Source organism: Eschrichtius robustus, chromosome 15 (genome assembly GCF_028021215.1).
Source record: "Eschrichtius robustus isolate mEscRob2 chromosome 15, mEscRob2.pri, whole genome shotgun sequence".
Lineage (NCBI taxonomy): Eukaryota > Metazoa > Chordata > Mammalia > Artiodactyla > Eschrichtiidae > Eschrichtius > Eschrichtius robustus.
Genome location: NC_090838.1, coordinates 20,335,669 through 20,351,966, shown reverse-complemented (window position 1 = coordinate 20,351,966; position 16,298 = coordinate 20,335,669). Strand labels below are relative to the sequence as shown.

The 16,298-nt window shown below is 36.1% G+C and overlaps 1 protein-coding gene across 1 annotated transcript in view; it reads left to right on the top strand.

The window, feature by feature from the left end:
- The window catches only part of ASXL2 (ASXL transcriptional regulator 2), a 130,080-nt gene that overhangs the window by 28,759 nt on the left and 85,023 nt on the right, over positions 1-16,298 (top strand). The window contains exon 2 of the mRNA XM_068564025.1: positions 15,614-15,696. Within this exon, the coding sequence (XP_068420126.1) occupies positions 15,614-15,696 (83 nt within the window). The remainder of the gene's footprint in view (positions 1-15,613; positions 15,697-16,298) is intronic.

Sequence of the window (16,298 nt, the reverse complement as noted above, 5' to 3'; positions counted from 1 at the left end):
AATACTTATTATTAGGTTTGAATTTTATTTTCCACGTGACTATATAAACTGAAACTTCTTTGAGCTAAACTAATCAAATAGATATTAAATGTTCCCATGCCTGGCAACTTGTCAGTCAGTTCTCAGCTTAAATGTTGCATGGTCATTGAGCCTGACTACTCAGTTGAATCCTCTCTCTTCACATTCACTGTCAAACTTGTCACCCTGTTTTATTTTGTTTATTGTACTTATCAGTATCAGAAAAAAAATTTTTTTGCTTACATATTTATCATCTGTTTCTACCACTAGAATACTAACTTCTTTAAAAGCAAGGACTTGCTGTATATTTTCCACCATTTCTTGGCATCCTATTTTTATTTTTGTTTGTTGGATACAATGGATGCAATATCTTTTACCCTAAGGATTTATTTATTTATTTAGCAAGCAGAGAACTTACATTCTTTCTTCTCCTCACTTCCCCTACCTACCGGCCCCCAACTCTCTTCACTGCCTCTGTTGTTTTGATCATTTAAGGTATTAAAACAGTCTGATTCTCAGATATGAGTAAGTTGAGTTTAATACAAATCATAATTTCCATCCTAACCCATTTTCCAATTTTTTTCCCCCTTAATTTGTGCTTCTCTTGAATTTCAGGGAGTGTGGTAAAATTTTCACTATTCCTACATTTTGTTTTAATTTCTTTAAATATCAACTTATTGAGGTATATGCCAGCTTTATTGAGGTATAATTTCCGTGTAATACAATGCATACATTTTAAGCATACAGCTGACTTCTTTCTGACAAATGTATACACCCGTGTAACCACCACCTAATCAAGGTATAGAACATTTCTACTCATTTCCGTTTGTGGGTTTGACAAAGCTTGTTAGTTAATACATAAGTGTTTTGTTATTTTGTAAGTTTCCTCTGTATTTGAAATATTGCATAATAGGAAGAGTTAAATCTTCTTTACCTTTGTTTCTTTATGTACCTTTTCAGTATTTCTTCTCTCATATTATAGTTGTCCATTTTTCCCTTCCCCTACTTGCTCTCTACCCTAGTTGTGAACTGCAGGGCTTGTTTCTTATTTATCTTTGTATCTCCAGTTTTTGGCACTTACGAAGCACTTAGTAAATGTTTGTTACAGTAAGAGTTAATTTTAGGAGTAGTATGGATGTATAACTGATTGACAGGCAGTATAGCTTAATGCTTAGGAGCAAAGAAGCTTGTCTTCCACCACTTATTAGCTGATGTGACCTTGGGCAAGTTACTTATTTTCTCTGTGCCTCAGTCTTCACATCTGAAGAAAATGCCATAATGGTTATCTACCTCATAGATTTATTGTAAAGATTAAATGAGTTAATATATGTAAAGTACTTAGAACAGTACCTGGCATTTAAATGCTAGATTAGTATTAACTTTTACTATTATTAATTCTTCAGAGTTTTGGGAGAATTAGGTGCTGAGAATTTTTTTTTGCTTGAACCAGGGAGTGTACATAACATTGTTGGATAATCAGGTGAAAAGAATCTAAATAAGCTAGCAGATCAGAATGACTTGATAGAGCTGTTCAGAATTGAAGGACCTTTAGGTAAAGCTATACCCCTGAGCTTACAAAGCCAGCCTCTGTAATCTCTGGATATCCGTAGCTACCTTTCTGTATAGATATGTATTTAAATAGTCTCAGTCCATTCTTACATTCAAGTTTCTGCCCCTGAATCTACAAACATATTTGCTTTTGCACTCACCTTTCAGCCTTCTTTTTTGTTAAAAAAAAAAAAAAGAAAAAAGAAAGAGGCATTTTTACTCTTGTCTAAAGCCAGTGTTGCTCCCTGTGTTCCTAATTCCACCAGGCAACCATCACATGTTTTAGACCTATCCTATGAGAGGCACTAAGGGGTGCTAGGTGAGCAAGACAGGTGGTCCCAGTCCTCGTGCAGCTTATGTACCAGTGGGCAAGACAGATGATTTAAAATGCAATTATAGTAAGTACAGTGTGATAAGCACTAGTGGGGTGTATGGAATTCTGCTGTAGGAGCATAATTATTTTTGGAAACCATGGGAGGATGAAAATGCCCAAGGAGAGTAGAAATTGAGACAAGAAGAGAATCTTGAGAAGGATTAACATTCAGAGATTGTGGAGAATGAAGAGTTGCTGGTGGAGAGGTAGGAGGGAAACAAGGAGAGTCTCGTGTCACAGAAGCTGAACCAGAGGAGTGCATCTCAGGACAGAGGTAGTTAGTAATCAACAGATACTGCTCAGCAGCCAGGTAAGGTCCTTTTCCCTCTTTCCTTTTCAGATATTTGGCTCTATCCGTATTCCGTACGTCTAAATTCCATGCTTCCTTATTATTATCTGTTCAGCTCCTGAACTCCTATTGTTTGTTTAGTGAGTTTGGTAGGTGAGGGATACTGCATCCTCTGAATTCATTTGTTTCCAAGTGTCAAATTATAAGTAGCACAAGTTTGGATAAAGAGAGATTTGCCAAACTCTGAATCTATTTGGCTCTGGTATTGGCATGGGGAGAGTCGGTATAGCTAGGGATACCTCTGTTTCCTTTTATCCTGGTTCAGTGAAACTTGTTCAGGTCCATTTGACAAAACAATTATTCTTTGATTCCATGTTTTCCTTCACTGTTCTGGGAAGAGTTGTTTTAACTCCTTGTTGCCACCTCTGGATCTCCCATTGAGTGCTGACCGCCCCTACCCCCCCCCCCCCCAATAAGCTTGATTTCTTCCCACCTGATTAAATGGAATCTGAACTTGTAAAGCTAAGAGCTGCTTGTTGCTAAATACAGTAGACCTTGAAGTTGCTATCTCAACCTCTGGCAGTTTTTGGCATTGCTGATCACTTTATCCTTTTTAAAATGCTTTCGTCTTTTCGGAGGCACCATATTCCCTTTTTTCTTCTTATTCCTCCTTAGTTTGTTTGCTAGTTTTTCTTCTCTGACTTTTCAGCATTGACATATTTGTTCCGTAGCATAGTCTCATCACTTCTCATTCTGCATGTTTCCTGGGGGACCTCATTCACTACTGTGACATTAAATTAAAGCTTTTGGACAGTAAATAAGTCATATGACACTGATGTAAATCTGTAAAGATTACCGTGTTTATTTTAAAAGATTTATTTATTATTTATTTATTTATTTTTGGCTGCATCGGGTCTTGGTTGCTGCACGCTGGCTCTTCGTTGTGGTGCGCGGGCTTCTCTCTAGTTGTGGCGTGTGGGTTTTCTCTCTCTAGTTGTGGCACTCAGGCTCCAGGGCGCGTGGGCTCTGTAGTTTGTGACACGCGGGCTCTAGTTGGGAAGTGAGAGCTCAGTAGTTGTGGCACGCAGGCTTAGTTGCCCCGCGGCATGTGGGATCTTAGTTCCCTGAGCAGGGATCGAACCCGCGTCCCCTGCATTGTAAGGCGGATTCTTTACCACTGGACCACCAGGGAAGTCCCAAGATTACCGTGTTTTTATATGTATATTTTAAATGTAAAATAAAGTTTTCCAGACTACACAAAAGTCATCTTCTACATATCTGTGTATATGAATGTAACGAACTCGTAAGTGCAGCAGTAATTAAAATACTGCTGTTATTTAGGCAAGAATCGAACCCAAATTTAGGAGCTGTTTACATTATTCTTGAATACTCAAAAAGTATAAGTTTTGTATCCTTTTCTTAGCTGGATGTAAGAATCTACAAGTAAAGAAATAGATGTAAAAAAAAAAAAAAAGAAATAGATGTATTAGGTACACCTTAAAAAAACCAATTTATTTTATCATACTTTAATTCTGTGTAGTGTTGATTTTAATTCTTCTAAACAGTTATTCAGTTTGTCATAAAATAGTTCCTAAAAATTGTTTTGTAGATTAATGAACAATTCCAGTGGAATGATTTTTTGTTTGATAAACACTGCCCTCCTGTGGTTAAAGTAAACTAAATGTTTTGTGAAACTACTGTAGTCTTTCCACTTAAATTAACTCGGGGTAAAATAATGTAGTAGTAATAGCTATACAGTAATAGTATTGTAATGGTAATGGAGTATCAGAAATATATGTGGCCGTTTTGTTTTCCTCTCCATCTCTCCCTCTTGGGTTTCTCTAGTGTGTCTCTGTACATTTTTTCTCACTGTTTATGTACAATTTCTTATAATTAAAAGAGTTAATTGTAAATGGAAAGATGGAGGAATATTAAGCTATTGAAGGGAGGGAAACTGCCCTTAAACATAGACATGCTAAAAGAAATCAAAAGAAAAGACCAGTGAGTTATAATACATGAAATTAATAAAAGCCTCCATGGAAAAAACAGTAATGAAAAGATGAAGAATAAAAGGGAAAAAGTATTTGCAGTAAATGTGACAGTAAAAGTTTTAATATATTTAATAATTTAATATGAAAACTAGAGCTCATACAAGTGGTATATACACAAGCAGACAGTGGTTATGAATAACCAGTTTACAAGTGAGGAAATACAGTAACTAAAGCACAAAAATATATTAAAATTCATAATGGTATTCCATAAAATGGTATTCATAATATTCCTAATGGTGTGTCAGATAAACAAACAAAAAAGCCCCATTCACCTTTGGAGTATACTAGAAAAACTAGCTAATTACTCTGATAATTAATAAATAGGACAGAATCAATCACTTATCCTGCTTTTTTCTATATGAGTTGTATGTACTTCAGATAACCAACTAGTAGATGGAGGAAAGCATTTATTTTTAGAAGGATTCTAGCTTATAAATGAAGAAGGAAAGATAGGCTATCACCATTTTTCAACACCTAAATAATGAGTCTGAATAGTGGCTACTAATCAGTGGTTAGTAAAGCAATTAGGTTGGAATGCTGATGGGAAGCTTTGTAATGGGTGGATCAGGAGGACATCTGTCCCCCTGATTCATCTTGACATCTCAAAAAAGAGACCACAGATATTTTGTGTGTTCTCATGTGGGGGTGGGGTGGGGGGAGGGAGATGGGAAGTAAACAACACTGTCTATGAAGTTCTTTTGGTAAAATAAAATCTGAATCTGAGCAGCCCTCTAGGTAATTCTAATTTTCAGGAAATATGAGGGACAGAGTACCGTACAATTAGCAAAATACAGAATGTGGGAAACTATAGTACAGTTTTCTTGGTTTCTTCAGTAAATAAATTGGAAGAAAAAAAGGAGAAATCCATAGATTAACAGAGACTTTAAGACATGTGTTAACCAAATGTGGTATGTATGGGTCTTCTTTGGATACTGATTTGAACAAACTAACTGTTAAAAGTGTTTCTTCCCCCATGAAAGTTGAGGACATTGTGTAAATAATTTGATAATAAAGGAACTATAGTTACATTCTGAGGTATAAAATGATATTTTTATTTTTTAAAAAATGAGTCCTTATCCTTTTTTAGAGATCTGTACTAAAGTATTTATGAATGAAATGTTTGAGAATTGCTTCAGGATAATCCACTTTGTAGAGGTAGAGTGCCTGGAGGGTATAGATGAAACAAGGTAAGCCATGTGTTGACAGTTGTTGATTGCGGTGTTCCCAATAATTTTTTTTTTTTCAAAACAATTTTTTATAAAAATTTTTTGGCCACACCTCAAGGCCTGTGGGATCTTAGTTCCCCGACCAGGGATCGAACCCGCACTGCCTGCAGTGGAAGTGCAGACTCTTAACCACCGAATCGCCAGGGAAGTCCCTCTCTACTTTTGTATATGTTTTAAAATGTTCATACTAAAAAGTTAAAAAGTAGAATACTTAAGTCTTTAATTGAAAAACATTTCTCTTTCTCTCCCAAACTATAAATGATTTATAGTTTTAAATATTGAGAAAATTTAGCATAAATAATTTTCTAGATTAAAATTAATTTCAAATGCCTAGTATGTAAAGGTACTAGTCATAAACTTTTTTTTTTTTTTAAGGAAAGTAAACATCCCTTAAGCAGTTTTAACTAACTGGTTTCTTCTATTTTATTTCTTGAAAAAACAGTATACCTAGAAAATCAATGAAATTAATTTTCATTAAAAAGGCACATTAAAAAGAAATTTTAGGTCTCTATTTCCAATAGCTTAATGTCCTATGTCAGCATACTTATATATTTTTATATAAATAGTAAAATTCAACCATATTAAAATAAAGTACTTCCTTGCTCTAGATAATAAATCAGGAAATATTTTTATTATTACCATTACCATGGATAATATAAATGTTTTAAATTCTAAATAGAGTTCATTCTGATAGTGGATTAATAGTTACCTTTCAATTAAGATTTGATATGCCAGAGAAATTTTTATTAATTTCCGTTTCGTAGCTTCTTGGACAGAAAGCCAACAGCTCAGATGAACAGTAGGGCAGCCACATTCCCCAGTTTGCTCATCACCACTTTCTGGTAGAGTTGGGATTTGAACTCTGATATTCTGCCTCATTATGATTAATTAATCAAAATATTTTTGCATATGAATGTAAGTGCCTTATTCTGTGATATTTTATGCTTGTTTTTCTTGCAGAATAGCTTAATATCTAGTCTTTATATTTGGATATCTGTAATGTAAATAAGATTTAAAGAACATATAAGTGACTTTATAGGGACTGAAGTCTTGGCATTTAACTTAAAACTGTTTCATATTTTCGTAAATTTTAGTTTTTGTCTAATGTTTAGTATTATTGGCAGTATAGGGCATTGTTAACTACTTGTGAAGAAAATAGTGGAAAAATCAAAGGGGCAGCCGGAGAAAAGCATGCTGTCTTTTGTATTTTTCATCCTGCTTAAGAACACTGGTGAAATTTTAGATCAGGATATAAAATGTGAACTGGAAAAGATTTTTGTCATATAATTTATTAGTAATAACAAAAGCTACCATTTATGTCACTTGTGCTAAGTTAAGAATACTGCAGAATGTTTTACTTAATGTTCCTATCTATGAGGGTGTTACTACCCTCATTATACAGATGAAGGATTAAGATCGAGAGCTTTTAGTCATCAGTATTATGTCTTAGAGCTATTCGATGCAGGCTATTTGAGCTCTATACACTTTGAAGCACTTTCATATTTTGCATCAATTAAACTTTTTCCCCCCAACTGAAACCCCTTGATTATGTTAATAACATCCTTTACAGAGACCACCAAAACTGAGTCTTAGTCAATCCATTGTATGCTGGTATGGAGTATTTGTTATAAAAACTTGATATGTGACAGAAAATAAAGCAAATCCCACATTTGTAGTATTATGTAAATTTGTGTCATACATTTTAGTATTCAGGATTTCCTAATGATAGTAACAGAGTAAAATTTAATTGCCAGGTGGATGATTATATCAGTTTCCCTAGAAATCCCTTCTATTTTTTGATTAAGGCAAGCGTAACACCCACTGCACAAAGTGTTTTTCAGTATGGTTTACAAAAACCTCTATATCTTCCCACATTTTTTTTTTTTTTAATATTTTTTAAAATTTATTTTATTTATGGCTGTGTTGGGTCTTCATTTCTGTGCGAGGGCTTTCTCTAGTTGTGGCAAGCGGGGGCCGCTCTTCATCGCGGTGCGCAGGCCTCTCACTATCGTGGCCTCTCTTGTTGCGGAGCACAGGCTCCAGACGCGCAGGCTCAGTAATTGTGGCTCACGGGCCCAGTTGCTCCGTGGCATGTGGGATCTTCCCAGACCAGGGCTCGAACCCGTGTGCCCTGCATTGGCAGGCAGATTCTCAACCACTGCGCCACCAGGGAAGCCCCTTCCCACTTTTCTTAAGCAGAAGTTGTAGCAACAGAGTTCTTAGACTTAAGTGGCAGTATGTTTTATTCCAGTAACCAAATGGGCTGTTTGAGGGGGAGTTCTGTGTTGGAAGTGAATCGGCCTGGAATAGCAACTAAATATAAAGCCTCACTTATACCCACACCAATGCTCTTTAAGTTTTTTAAAAATTAATTAATTAATTAATTTTTGGCTGCATTGGGTCTTCATTGCACGCGGGCTTTCTCTAGTTGTGGTGAGTGGGGGCTACTCTTCGTTGCGGTGCGCAGGCTTTTCATCGCGGTGGCTTCTCTTGTTGCGGATCACGGGCTCTAGGCGTGCGGGCTTCAGTAGTTGTGGCATGTGGCTTCAGTAGTTGTGGCATGTGGCTTCAGTAGTTGTGGCTCGCAGGCCCAGTAGTTGTGGCGCACGGGCTTAGTTGCTCCGCGGCATGTGGGATCTTCCCAGACCAGGGCTCGAACCCGTTTGTCCCCTGAAGTGGCAGGCAAATTCTTAACCACTGCGCCACCAGGGAAGTCCCCACACCAATGCTTTTGATTCAGTTTTTTGCTTTTGTCTAATAGGTTGTGCATTTTCACTCTTTTAATTTGTTGGTAGAAATAAATTTTGTTTAGGTAGAGTTGTAATTTTATCTGACAAATCATTGAATATACTACTTTCTGTAATGGAAATAAAAGGAATGTATTTCTGATGTTCAAACAGATCTCTGATTTTTTGTGTGTGTGATGTAGCTATTAAATTTTATAATTTTATTTTTTAATCTGATTTTTATTTAGATCAGATAGCTTATTTCAAAAAAGAGGAAATATTAAAGTCTAAAACATAGGACAAGTTCAACCTCATTAGTAGCTAAAATTAAAAAATTTTTATATATTTTTTCAAATAATTACCAAGGATTTAAAAAGTGATATGAATGTTGGTTAATGGTTAACAGTAGTGAAACTCCTGTACACATGGTGGAAAGCAATTTGGCAATATTATATATTAAAATAACTTTATACAGCAGTTCCACTTGTTAGAAGACTTTGAAAATAGAAGCACTTAGTGGCATTTGTTACAATTAAAGAAAAAAAAAGGAGACAATAGCACACATTTATTGAGAATTTTATATATCCTCAAATTCTGAGCTAAACAGCTCAAAATAAAATATTCTCTTTGTCTCCCATGGCCACTCCATGAGTTATAGATATTTTTCTTGTTTTGATTTTACTGATGAAACTAAGGCCCAGAGATTAACTTTCTAAGGTCACAGAGCTTTAAATTTTAGAGTCAGGTATAAAATTAAGATCTGTCTCACTCTAAACATGTGTTGGTAACCATCGGGAAAGAGTGCCTCTTTAAGCAGTCTAAGTGTGCAACAGTAGGAAATGGATTAAGTGATTTACTGTGTATATGTATGTGTGCGGGTGTATATATATGTGTGTATGTAGGTATATATATCAGTCAGTGGAGTATCATGCTGCTATGAAATATATCAATAATAAATGTTGCAAGATTTGCAAAAAGGGCTTTTTTTTTTTTTAATTAGTTAATTTATTTATTTTTCGCTGTGTTGGGTCTTCGTCTCTGTGCAAGGGCTTTCTCCAGTTGCGGCGAGCGGGGGCCACTCTTCATCGCGGTGCGCGGGCCTCTCACCGTCGCAGCCTCTCTTGTTGCGGAACACAGGCTCCAGACGCGCAGGCTCAGTAGTTGTGGCTCACGGGCTTAGTCGCTTCGCGGCATGTGGGATCTTCCCATACCAGGGCTCGAACCCGTGTCCCCTGCATTGGCAGGCAGATTCTTAACCACTGCCACCAGGGAAGCCCTATGCTATTCTCTTGAGTCTTACTTTCCTTTCTGGTAAAATTATAACTAAACCTGCTCTGCTGTTTCTTGGATTGTTGTGAGGGCCATATGAAATAGAATGGCTACATGATGTTTGTAACTGTAAGGCAGTTGTATGTAGGAATTAAGAGAAAGATGTAAAATTTTTGTATGTATTATCTGGGCAGCACTATAGGAAGATATGTCTTTAATGTTTGGCGTGGGCTCGAGTTTTTCTTTGAAAGCCATATCAGTCTTTTGTGTTCTTTTTTGGCCATCTTTTATGTGTATATCTCTACGTAAGAACTTTTTTTATGTTACGTAAATTGGTACAGCATTATGGAAAACAGTTTGTAGGTTCCTCAAAAAATTAAAATTAGAACTACCATATGATCCAGCAGTCCTACTTCTGGGGATATATCTGAAGGAAATGAAATTACTGTCTTGGAGAGATATCTGCACCCTTGGTTCATTGCAGCATTTTTCACAGTAGCCAAGACATGGAAAAAACGTAAGTGTCCAACAACAGATGACTGGATAAAGAAAATTTATATATATATACGTAACAATATTATTCAGCCATAAAAAGAGGAAAATGTGCCATATGCAACAACTTAGATGAACCTTGAAGGCATTCTGCTAAGTGAAATAAGTCAGACAGAGAGAGACAAATACTGCATGATCTCATTTATATATGGAATCCAAAGAAGTTAAACTCTTAGAAACAGAGTGTAGATTGATGGTTACCAGGAGTTGCGTGGTAGGAGAAATAGGGAGATGTTGGTCGAAGGGTACAAATGAGCAGTTATAAGATGAATATGTTCTGGGGATCTGATACACAGCATGATGACTATAGTTAACAATACTGCATTATATACTTGAAATTTGCTTAGAGAGTAGGTCTGAAATGTTCTCACCACATACACAGAAAAGGGTACCTGTGTGAGGCAATGAATGTGTTAATCAACCTTAATGTGGTAATCATTTAACAATATATATGTATATCAAAGCATCACGTTGTACACCTTAAACTTACATAGTGTTATTTGTCGGTTATATGTCAGTAAAGCTGGGGGAAAAGTCTGGCTAAAGTAATAAAATATGTGTGTGTGTGTGTGTGTGTGTGTGTGTGTGTAGCGGTGGTGGTGCTTGTGAGTGTCTGAGTGTATTTTAGAGTGGTCAGGAATATCTCTGAAGAAGTGAAGTGAGGGAGAGAGTCCATGAATTTCTGGGGAATAACATTGCAAGAGGAGGGAGCAGGTACAGAGACCCTGAATTAGGAATGAATTGGTTATGTTTGAGAAAGGGCAAGAAGGTAATGTGAGAAAAGCGAGATGTAGAGTTTCATGTAGAATCTTTAAAACTGTATTGGGAATTCAGATTTTATTTTAATTTTAGTTAATTTTTTAAAAAGTGACAGGGAGCTTAAAAATCAGAGGAATATGTAATATAAGCTTTAGGACGATCACTTAAGTGTCATGTGAATAGATTGGTGAGTCATATTAGGCATAACTTTGGCTGCCTATAACAGTTCCTTAAATGATTTGGGAGTTTATTTCTCTTTCATGCAACAGTCTGGAGGTGTAGTTAGTCCACCGTTCTTAGGGTGCATCCTTATCTGTATGGTTCAGAATGGCTTTGTCACCTCCTCCACTTCCAAAACAACAGGGTGGAGGAGGGGCCAAAGAGGGATGTGTCCCTGCCTTTTGAAAATCTGGGTTTCTGAAGTTATCACTCCCCCTCACATTCTGTTGTCCAGAACCTGCATTCCACACCAAGATTTGAGGGAAGCTGAAAGAAGACCCCCTGTTCCCAGCCCCTGCACAGTCTCTTTTTTCATTTATAGCTATATAATATTCAATTGTGTAGGTATACCAGTTTTGTTAATATCTTATTATTAGATAAGAAGCCTTTAAACTTTTTTCTTTATTGAGTAATATAATGAATATTTTCTTATATTATCAATAGATTGTGTGTATATTTCCATTTCATGGTGTTCATTTACTATTGCCATGTTTTTGCTATCCAAAATAGTAGGGGAAAAAACCATTGAAAAGTGATTTTTTTGTATTTAATTGTTAGTGAAGTCAGACATTCAATATCGTTTTTCCCATAAATTTTTATTATGGGATATTGAATGTGTACACAAAAGCCAACAATAATATATTGAATATCTTTGTACCCATCTTGTAGCTTCTATAATTATCAACTTATAGCCAGTCTTGCAATACTTAAACTCCTATCTAAATTTCCTCTTGTATTATTTTGAAGCAAATCCCCAACATCATATAATTTCATCTGTAAGTATTTCAGTATGCAAATATTTTTTCATATGTCTTTTATCCAGTTGTTTTAACTCTTTTATGAGCTATCTGCCCATGTCCATGGTGTATTTTTTTTCATTTTCAGTAATTTTACACAATTTTATAATAGTATATAGACAGTAAATACAGGTCCAGTTTTCTGGATGGGCCTTAATTTGGATAAAGGTAGTAAGTTAAATTTTGGACATGTTAAGTTTGAGATGGAACATCCGAGGTTGATGTTTAAAAGCAGTTATAAACGGACTGTGCTGCTTCTTTTCATTTATCAAAATAGAGGTGATTGATGAAGTCTTGGGAATGGATGATTTTATTCAGGGAGGGTTGGAGTGAAAAGCAAAAGCTGCAAAATGATGCTTGTAAAGTATTTAAGGGATGGCCACAGAAAAAGACCAAGAAGAAACATCTTGGAAAAAAAGTCTGGAGAGAGCAGTGTCTCAGGAGGGAAAGGTTAATAACATTTATCTGATGTAGCATAGAGCTCAGGGAAGATGACAAACAAATATATTTGTTGGATTTTATGATTAAACAAATGAAAAAAGAGATGCAGACCAGGACACAGTGAGCTGTAGGGTGCAAGATAGACCTGAGTTTGAATTCCGACTGCCACTTGTCTTGCTGCATTATGTTTGGAAATTTGCTTATTGAGCATTAGTTATCCCACTTTTTAAATGGGGGTAATAAGGCTTGTCTTTTAAGGTTGCTGAGACGTTTAACTGAGAGAATGATCAGCACTTGTTTGTGTCTTCTTTATAAATGGTAGTTGTGGACATCACATTTTGATACCTTACTGGCTGATCTAGAATATCTGACTTCAAGTGGTTTCTATTACACAAGTCCTGTATCTGTTGTTTTTGACTTGCTGTACTAATTGATATTCTTTTGATAGTATAGTATAGATTCTTGAGAATTGGTTCAATTTTAGCTTTCACTTGCATTTATTAATTGCCAAGGGTTCTAAGAATAGAAAGTGATTTAGGTATTAGAGAGTTTCTGCCTAAAATTTGGATTTTAAAAAAAAAGGAAAGAAACCAGAATTGACTTATAAGAAGTCAATTTAAAGTAAGCCTGTTAGGACTCCCCTGGTGGCGCAGTGGTTAAGAATCTGCCTGCCAGTGCAGGAGACACGGGTTCGAGCCTTGGTCCGGGAAGCGCCCACATGCCACGTAGGCAACTAAGCCTGTGTACCACAACTACTGAGCCACAACTACTGAAGCCTGTGCGCCTGGAGCCCGTGCCCCACAACAAGAGAAGCCACTACAATGAGAAGCCCTCGCACCACAACGGAGAGTAGTCACCGCTCGTTGCAACTAGAGAAAGCCCGCGTGCAGCAACGAAGACCCAACGCATCCAAAAAGAAATAAATAAATTTTAAAATAAATTAAAAAATAAAACAAAATAGAAGTCTGTTAGTGGCAAATACTCTTCATTTTCCTTTAATCTAAGAATGTCTTGATTTCTCCTTCATTCTTGGAAGATATTTTTGCTAGATAGGAATTTTGGAATTACAATCCTTGTCTTTCAGCACTTAAAAATGTTCTTCACTGTTTCTGCCTTCCATAGTTTCTGATGAGAAACCCACAGTCACTGGAATTGTTTTTCTCCTAAGTGGAATGTTGTTTTTCCTTGGCTGCCTTCAAGATTTTAAAATTTTCTTTAGTTTTCAGAAATTTGATTATGATATATCTGGGTACAGGTTTCTTTGAATTTATGTTGTTTGAGATTCATTGATTCTCCTGAAATTGTAAGTGTATATCTTTCACCAAATTTGGGAAGTTTTCTGCTGCTATTTCTTTAAATATGTTTTCTCCGTGCTACTCTTTATCTTCTCCTTTTGGGACTCTGATGACATGAATGTTAGACCTTTTGATATTGTCCCATTGGCTCTGTTCATTTATTTTTTCTATCATTTTTCTCTCTGTTCATCAGATTGGATAGTTTCTACTGCTCTATCTTCAGGTTTACTGATTCTCTCCTCTGTTATCTCCCTTCTGCAGTCGAGCCCCTCCAGAGAATTTTGGGTTTACTTTGGATATTGTGTTTTTTAGTCTTAAATTTTTATTTGCTTTATACAGCACACAGGCACACACACAATAATGTAATGAATCTTACTTCTCTGCTGAGACTCTTAACTGTTTTTTTTTTCCCCCAAGAATCATCTTCCTGGCTTCTTGAAGCATGGTTATAGTAGCTGCCTTAAAGTCTTTGTCTGAAAATTCCAGAGTCTGTAGCATCTTGGGTTTGTTGTGTGTAGGTTGTCTTTTCTCTTGTGAGTTATTGAGATTTTCCTGGTTCTTCATATGTCAAGTAATTTTGGATCGTATATTAGACATTTTGATGTTAACGTTATGATACTCTGTCTCGTTTAAATGCTATGGAGAATGTTGTTGTTGTTATTACTTTATTTTTAGGGATGGGAGGATTTTTTAAGCAGGCATTTGGTCTTGTTAGGTTCAGGTCATAAGTTTCTGCCTACCCTTCTGTGCACTAAAATTCCGATGACTGATTTTCAAAGCCTTTGTTTCCATCTGTCCTGCATGTACACCACCGAGTGGCAAATTTGGGAACCTGATAGTATGTTTAGGGTCAGATCCACATAGGCATAGTTCTTGGGTGACGCCAGGAGTGTTTATAGAACTTCATGGTGTCACTTTCTTGAGCTCCTTTCTCTTTGCAAGTTCCCTGACACTTTCTGGCTCTTAGAGACCCTTCTTCCTTGTCCTATGGCTAGATAACTAGGGTTTTCATTTTGGTGTTTTGCTGCACACTTCCACAACTGCATCTGCCTTTGATGCCAAGCAACACGATGGTGGAGAAAGAATATAAACCATGGAAATTCCCTCCACACTCATGGGATTAGAAGGGATCCGCTTTCTTGAAGTTTTAGGTCCCTGTCCAGCCACTGCTGGTATCATCACTGCCACAGCTGCTGCCTTTGGATTGCTTGAGGGCAGGGTCTGAGAGAAAGGGCAGAAAACCTCAGAGGATCGTCCTCCCTTTTAGGGCCCCCCTTTACTGCTTTTCAGACAAAAAAAGAGAAGACTTCTCTTGGAGCCATTTCTGTCTGCACTTACTGTGCAGTTCTGAGTTTGGACTGACTTTGAGTCTAGGCTGAGTGGTCCTAGGGGAAACAAAACCAGGAAACTCACTGCTGGGTTAGTAGTACTTCTAATTTTGGTTTCCTCCCTGAAACCAACTGCTACCATTTTCAGAGTCCTCAGATAGCTGCTCCATGCATTCTGTCCAGGTTTTTAGTTGTATTCGGGAGAAACAGGATAATTTATGCTTATTACATCACCTTTACCAGAACCAGAACACAGATACTGTTTTAATTTCATTATAACTGTATTGTTCTTTTGTTTTGGTGAAGAAATTACTGAGCAACCAAGATGTACTAGACTTTGTTTGGAGATGTAAAGATGGATAATCTTTAAGGTGCTTCCAGTAAGTCCACAGGTAGTCATGTGATGAGGGAGTGGAGGCAGAAAGTAAACATAATTTCATATTATGCATTAATAATAATTGAATTATTAATCTTATCTTTTTTGATCCATTTCTGCTTCAGGATTTGACTTACAGTTTGTGACTGAAGGAGAGAATATCCTATTTATATTTCATTAATTTTCCACTTACTATCTGAAAATTTAAGGGATGAAAAGTCTCTGGATTTGTATATGCTGGAGGAAATTAATACATAGCTATAATAAATATAATTTATATATGTAATTATAATAAGAATAAAAATTAAAATAAGAAATAATTTACTATTATATACTTGTTTCTCAGGTCTTAGAAAAATATCCCAATACACCCATGAGTCATAAAGAAATTCTTCAAGTTATCCAGAGAGAAGGACTAAAAGAAATCAGGTGAGTTATTTAAGTATTATTAGTAATAATTATAATACTTGATTAGAATAATTGGAAGTATATAGCAGTCTACTTTAGTCCTGAAGATTGATTATTTAGAAATAACTGCTTTGTTAATTTATGATTTATTCAGCTCAGATCTTTGGAGTTTTCAGTCATAGCACAGTTACAAAACCAAAAGTAAGTTAGAAAAAAATTCTTAGAAGGTAGCTATCTCTACACCCATGCACTTTAATTCTTAGGAAGGCCTGGAGCCATCTTCAAGCCTTCATCTATCAGTTCAGGCTTTTGATTTAATAAGCTTAGTCATTAGCAAATTAAAAAGTCCTCTAGTTCGGGGAGAATGGTAGGTGTAAACAGTCTAGGAAAAAATAACCTTGGCCAAAAAGAATTAAATGGAAAAGATACATAAAGCAGTATGTGTTTCAAGTAATAGTCTTACTATGTTCAAATAAAACAGCCTGGGGTCAATTAATGTAGGACCAAAGATAAAACACACTTTAATTTCTAAGAGCTTTATTATATTACTATAGCACATAATAGTCACTGTTCATAGTCAAGACCCTCTGCCATCAAGAAATATTAAAATTATGTTCAATATA